Source organism: Sapajus apella, unplaced genomic scaffold (genome assembly GCF_009761245.1).
Source record: "Sapajus apella isolate SASKATOON/1434 unplaced genomic scaffold, GSC_monkey_1.0 scaffold24, whole genome shotgun sequence".
Lineage (NCBI taxonomy): Eukaryota > Metazoa > Chordata > Mammalia > Primates > Cebidae > Sapajus > Sapajus apella.
This window is the reverse complement of record NW_022436964.1, coordinates 21,538,217-21,545,523: the sequence shown is the minus strand read 5'-3', so window position 1 is coordinate 21,545,523 and position 7,307 is coordinate 21,538,217. Positions and strand designations below refer to the sequence as shown.

General features: G+C 37.3%; 1 protein-coding gene across 3 annotated transcripts in view; it reads left to right on the top strand.

Moving 5' to 3' along the window:
• PLGRKT (plasminogen receptor with a C-terminal lysine) overlaps positions 1-6,985 on the top strand; it is an 87,025-nt gene extending 80,040 nt beyond the window's left edge. For all 3 annotated transcript variants that reach the window (XM_032291066.1, XM_032291064.1, XM_032291065.1), the window contains exons 4-6: positions 3,126-3,256; positions 3,818-3,927; positions 6,602-6,985. In XM_032291066.1, the coding sequence (XP_032146957.1) occupies positions 3,126-3,256; positions 3,818-3,927; positions 6,602-6,723 (363 nt within the window). In that variant the 3' untranslated portion in view covers positions 6,724-6,985. The remainder of the gene's footprint in view (positions 1-3,125; positions 3,257-3,817; positions 3,928-6,601) is intronic.
• Positions 6,986-7,307: the final 322 nt, after the last annotated feature.

The window sequence follows — 7,307 nt, the reverse complement described above, 5'->3', positions numbered from 1 at the left end:
GTGAACAGAGCTGAGAAAGGTATGTACTTTCAGTAATCCATGGATGCCTAATCTATGCATGCATATAGATATGCATATCTATAATTTCATCTTTGTTGGTCTCTCTATCAGGCACTAAGCATGAGTTTATACTTACATCATTGGTTCTTATCCAGTACCACATGGTTCATTCTAGTCTTTTCCTCTTGCTTGTTTGTAACCTCCCTGTTTAATAGTAAGAAACCTGGCTTCCACCATCTGCTGTCAGTTTACTTGTTGCTCATCTCTAGTAGACACGTAAAGTAGTTTCAGAATTGTTAATCTGTAACTTGTGAAAGACAGTTTTACCTACTAGAGTACAGTGTTTATGTACAGTTCTTTCTGTCTTTACTTTTACAGTTTTTAGTAAAAATACCATTTTCCAAAGTTAGATCAGTTCTTTTTCCCCAACGCTTTAGTGAAGTTGTGCCATACATTTGTAATACAATCGGATTATTTTGTCACAGTCCGCATTTCATCTTGTACATCCATTGCCCTTTTGGCTGATTTGTAAAATTTGTAAGTATTAAGGTTCACTCTGTGCTGTAAAGTTTTATGAGTTTTCACAAATGCAGAGTGTCATGTATCCACCACCATAGTACCATACAGATTAGTTCCATCACCCTTAAAGCCTCTCTGCTCACAATCTTTTGAGAGTTCCCAGGGGATCTCTTTCAGACTGATATCTCAGCTTGATCTTTCATTGGAAAAAAAACATAAGCTCTGAGTCTTTTATTTCAGACAATGGTTCTCAGTCTCAGTTGAACACAAGAACTATCTAGAAACCTTTACAAAATACTGATGCCTGATCCTACCTCTAGGTCCTGACTTAATTGATCCCATCTGGTTTAGTTGGTCGGGGTGTAGGTCTGGGTACTAGGACTTTGAAAACCTCCCCAGATGCTCACGGTGTGCAGCAAAGGTTTAGAACCACTCTGGAGTCCTCTATATCTTGTTTCAATCAAGCCGCTTTTTTGATAAAAATACAAAGAATTAATTGCTGCATTTACACCACTTTGGGGAATATAATAAATCAATATGTAAGTTTTGTTAATAAGTAATGTAGCAAGGATGAATTTCACACACTAATCTTGTGCAAAAACATATGTATTTTTTGTCTCTAATTGAACTCAAAATGAACCTCAATTTCTCTTGACGACAGCAAATTTAATTTTGACAAGCCAAGGTTACTCAATTACTTTTAATTTAAAACTCTGTTCTTTGGGAGAAAATAGTTGAATTCAGCTTTCCTCTTTCCCTTATCTGTTCATCTTTTCCCTGTGATGACCTAGGCTTGGGTCTAGGTGATCTCAGATAGCAACAGTGTCAGAGAAGGCACATCTAGCCTAGATGCATTTGGTGATTCCCATACAGAGAATTCTGGTCCTGCTTCCTGTGGAGAATGTTGGGAGGGAAGTACTGCAGAGCAGAAATGGTTTTAGGACAGATCTCAGAGAGAGCACCCCTAAGGGCTGCCTCTTCCATCTTTGTCAGCAGCCAATGGACATGGAGAAAGTCTGCAAGGTTCTCAGGTCAGATGGAGAGGGGCACAGAAGGTAGTTGCAGATTGAGAGCAGGTGGCCTACCAGAGTCCAAAACCTTGGGCCAAAGGACCCCACAACAGATACTTGGGAGTGAATGTAAGCCAGTGGCTGAGTGGGGAAGGCCACTGGATCCCAGAGGATCAGCAGCATCTGAGAGTATGGAGGTGATGGTTATGCCAGCCTGGAACATGGCCAGATGCCCTTTGAGAACATCATGTGGTGCTGTCCAGGTTGATGAAACAGAAACAACAGCAGAAATGGGTGCTGCTGATCCTCTGGGATCCAGTGGCCTTCCCCACCCAGCCACTGGCTTACATTCACTCCCCAAGTGTCTGTTATGGGGTCCCGTGGCTCTAGGTTTTGGACTCTTTGGGAGGCCTCCTGCTTTCGAACTACAGCTACCTTCTGTGCCCTTCTCCATCTGACGTGAGAACCTTGCAGACTTCCTCCACACCCCTTGGCTACTAAGGGAGATGAAAGTGGCCCTGCAGGGTCTGCCCTGAAACCATTTCTGCTCCACTGTAGCTGCTTCCTTCCAGAATTCTCCACGGGAAGCAAGGCCACAAGTCTTCTCTGCTTAGGGATTCCCAAACCCATCTGGGGCTTCCTTAGTATCTTCTGGGGATTTAACCTCTGTATGGCCAAGGAGCCGAGTGCTATCTTTACATCTAAACTATCATTCATCCTTCCCAGCTACTCCCTTCAGTAGAAAGAGGGCATGGATAGAAAACTAAATCACATTATTATTCCTTCCTCTCCTCTTCTTTGCATCATGAACTCTGTGTGTACCGCCCTCTAGCTTGGCTAATGACATGTAGTGCCAGTATTTTAGAATTAAAACATCATCATCATCAACAACACCGACAACACTTTTCTCTGTCGAGAATATAGCTCTTCAAATAATGGGCTTGGGTTTCCAAACTGTTGCTTCTTTTGAGTATTTTCTAAAAATCCATTTAGAAATTCAGTCTCTGTCTATTTTCTAGCTATCTGCCTTCTGTTCAAAGCAGTGAAAGGCACTGAGCAAAGTGGTGAAGAACTTGAGGCGAGAAAAATGTGGCAAAGAAAAATCTCTATAGATGTCTCAGAACAACACCGCTCTACTATCCTGTTATGATGTGATATGGACCAAATAAATACTCCAAATAAATTTCAGTTTGGGGTTAGATGGATTTGGAAGGCAGATTTCCATGCAAGCAGAAATAAAGGCCAATAAGATATATCTACATTTAAAGAACCATAGATCTTTCCACACATGCAATAGGAAAAGCTGGACATTTATTTGATTCTTGGCTAAAGCTCCAGATCACAGGCAGTCAAGACCTCAGGGTGTAAAAACAGAATATTGATATTTAATCTGTATTTATTCCAGGAAGATTTCACTGCCAAGGTGACAGTTGGTGAGAACTGTCCAAAGGGACTTTCGTCAAAGTCTGTTAGATTAAAACAAACAAACAAATATGAATTAAAGTGATTAAAGAATAAATCCACTGGAAAAATAGATTATTAACTATTTGTTCAGATTCCACAGATGAGTAACTCTATCTTTTGTTTTGTCCTCAGCTGGAAAGGCAACTCATCATGCAGAGTGAAATGAGGGAAAGACAAATGGCCATGCAGATAGCATGGTCTCGGGAATTCCTCAAATATTTTGGAACTTTTTTTGGCCTTGCAGCCATCTCTTTTACAGCTGGGTATGTTTGCTATTGAACAATTTCTTCAATCATTTACTTCTTTTTGTCTTTTCCATTACCATTTTATTATGGCCAGGATAAGACTGGTCCAAATAGTGTATATAAGCAAAGTAACCTGTTATACCTTAGTCATTGGGGGTAACTCTGTCAAAGCGAGACAGTAACATTTAATTTAGTTTCTTAGGGTTGCTTCTGTCTTTTTCTCTATGTTATAAGTTAGAGACAGCACCCACTTGACACCAAGATAGAAGGCTTATACATGTTTATCTCCACAATCTCTTAGTGGTATATACCAATCCCTACCCATTTTAAAAACAAGGAACCTGAGCTTCAAAGTCAAGTAAAGATGAGCAAGTCACAGACTTTGCTCTTGAGAACTGCAGCATCTGGTTAGGGTTATTGGGTAAGGAAATCCTATTTCCATAGAATTATCAAATGAATTAAGTAACTTTGAAGGAAAAGACATTCTTCCAATAAGCAGGTAATTTTTTTCTATAAGTATACAGGTATGTATTTACAGGTTATTTTTTGATACTATTTTTTTTTTAATTCTTGAAACAGAGCAATTAAAAAAAAGAAGCCAGCCTTTCTGGTCCCTATTGTTCCATTAAGCTTTATCCTCATCTACCAGTATGACTTGGGCTATGGAACCCTTCTAGAAAGAATGAAAGGTAAGTATTTAATAAGCTAGAGTTTCTTTTTGCTGATTTATTTTCCATTTCAAGGATCCCTGCTTTAGGAACCCTTGACTTGTAAAGATTCTGACAAGACTCTCTCTTTGAACCTCCAATGACCAACATTTCTGCTCTCTTTCACACAATGGTGTGCTGGAGCCAGCTTATATAAGCTCACAAGAACCAATCACTACATTTTCAGAGATTGTGTAAGCTGGTTGTTAAACATAGTCATTTAATTTATTAAAACTTATATAAACTTGTAATTAAATTATATCAAGTTAAATTATGTTTAAAACAAAGGTAATAAATAGAACTCATCTGTTTCTAAATATTTACTATTATCCATATTCTTTGGTTATTTATATCTATTGTATCTGTGTGATAGAAATGCATGTGTAATATACAGACAAAATAGAGCTACAGTCCAATTTCAGTGACATCCCATTGGTAGCCTGAAGTTGGTCTTGGTGGGAGTATTTACACAATGGAAATCTGCAGTTGCCAAATCAAGGCTTGACTTCTTGTTTTGTTGATTATCTAGACCAGGGGTTTGCAATTGATGGCCTACAGATTGGCCACCTGTTTTCAAAAGTAAAGCTTCATTGGAACATATCCATGCTCATTCATTTATGTGTTGTCTGTGGCTACCTTCCCATTACCATGACAGAGCTGAGTCATGAAACAGAAACATAGGAGCCCACAAGCCTGTAATATTTACTGTCTGGCCCTTTAAGAACGTTTGCCAACCTATGGTCTAGATTTTAAAAATTGGTGAAGAAAATGGTAATAATGGAGATTAAGCTTAAAAGTGTGCTTTGTTTGTAACTATTATATTGTCAATAGCATAAAAGTTGGTGAAATAGTCTTCTAATATTTAAAAACTATTATCCAGTTCAGCTAAGAAGTTGTTCACATCATTCTCAAATAAGTGAAGTTCTGACATTTGTCTTCAGTGAAACAATTCATTGTTTCACTTGTGTCCTACTCATTTGTGTAAATGAAAACACCAATCATCATCTATTATACTCTATCGACAACTGCAACATAGGCTCGCTATGGATTCAGGTGTTCCATAAAAATTAATGAAAGCATTCTGTAAGAATCAATTTGCTATGTAAAATTTTACAATTAAGAGTTTTGCACATTTTATTATACATATTTTTGTGTATAATAAACATGCATAATAAACATATATTTAATAAATTTATATACATTTTATTTTCAGAGAACTGGTTGGTAAATATTCACCAGCACACTGCTGCTGTCACAGAATCCTGGTTTGTACCGCCCTGGAATTTGACACAGCTGGGACAGAAATTGAATAGAAAATTTTTGTGAGAATTTCCTATTTAAAAAAAATTAGAATTCATCAGAAAACTTATCACATTAGAAAACTTAGATTATACTTTTTTTGCATGTTAATAGTGATGACCCTAAAATATCCAATCCCTGTTGGACTGAGTTTATCATCAGCCATTCTATAAACACATGATGAGAATTACCAACTAGAAGGAAGGCTCTCTCACATGGAAAACATCTAGTCTGTCATCAGTGGCCAACCTAATTACATATAATTTTATAATGATTTTTACTTGCTATTTGAGATAGAGGTAAATAAAAAGAAGGTATTTACAGATGATTGAAATGTTCTTATAATTCGAAAACTATGGCCTGTTCTGTTGGGTTTGGAGTACAGTTAATAGTGTGTGAGAAGAAGGCCAGGTGCAGTGGCTCACACCTGATGCCAGCACTTTGGCAGGTGAAGGCAGGCAGGTCACCTGAGTTCAAGATCAGCCTGTTCAACATGGTGAAAACCTGTCTCTACAAAAAATTAGCCAGTGCACACAACTGTAGTCCCAGCTACTCAGGAGGCTGAGGCACAAAAATCACTTGAACTCAGGAGGCAAAGGCTGCAGTGAGCTGAGATTGTGCCACTGCACTCTAGCCTGGGCGACAGAGCTAGACGCTGTCTCAAAAAAAATAAAATAGGGTGTTAAAAGAGGAGTACTCACAGAAAGTCTTATCTTTTATTCCCAAGGGAAACTTGTGAAATGTAAACATGTATTGTAATACAATCTTTTTAAATGTGCTAACTAGTCTTCAACAATGAAAGCTAGCAAATGTCATTGGGCCCAAGAAATTAATGCATTTTGTAGCTCTTTGAAAGAGGAGTTGTTTATAAAGATGTGTATATGTGTATATTTGTATGTATACAGACTAAATAACATTTAATATTATTTTGAGTATTTACAAGTAATGTCAGGTTGAAGATGAGCTTTTCTCAAAAATTAGAATTTGTAGTAAACTTTACTTTCTCTCTTGTCTCTTATATTAAAGGGCAATAGGAAAGACTACATGTGGGTTCTCTACCGCATATCCCTCCAAACAGAATTAATACTAATCCTGACTTTGGTTCGAGGGAAAAAATTATTTATTTTGATGTTTTTTTCTCTTCTGCATCTCCTGATTTATTTATGAGTTTTCAGAATTTATCACTATGTTTCCTCTGGGAAGTGTGTTACTTCTCCTGAGTAAAATGTTTAAGTGTGAGATTGGGAACATGGCTTATATAGTGTTCAAGCCTTTTAGGGGCTATAGCAATCAGGCTTTGTCACAAATTCCTGAATGATCCCTTTGTCACCTTGTGTATTTCTGTACTTTATTTAAGGTGAAGCTGAGGACATACTGGAAACAGAAAAGAGTAAATTGCAGCTGCCAAGAGGAATGATCACTTTTGAAAGCATTGAAAAAGCCAGAAAGGAACAGAGTAAATTCTTCACAGACAAATGAAATCGTGTTTACCAGTCAAATCTCAAAGCACAGAATTATTAACTTGAATCATGGTTCTTACGGTTTTTTAAATGCTCAAGATTTTGATATTATAGATTTTATTTTAAAATATTAAAATGCAAGATGAGTTTTGAGCTATTTTAAAATAAAATTTATAACATTCAACACAAATCATGGAGGTGCTCTAACTTTCAGATTTCCTCTCTGTGTGCATTACAGATATCTAAGTGTAAAATTAATAAATTGTTTTGAATTCCTGGAAGCAAATGCCCAGCTGCTCTCACTTCCCTGGTCACACATACTTTCCATATCACATTCCATTTCCATGGATGCTTCGATATTTTGTGTTTTTCAGTTGTGTCCTGCTGCCATATAACAGAAAACAGTATTGAATAACATATATACTGCATTTACTATGACTGTCACTATTCCGAGTGTTTTGTACATATTCTTGTAATCATCCCAATAATTTCACGGGGCAGGAATCGTTTTATAAATGTAGAAACTGAGGCACAGATAAACAGCTTGAACAGAGACAGGAGCATGCAAGCCAAATCCAAGAAGTTGCTGCAGGTCATCCAATT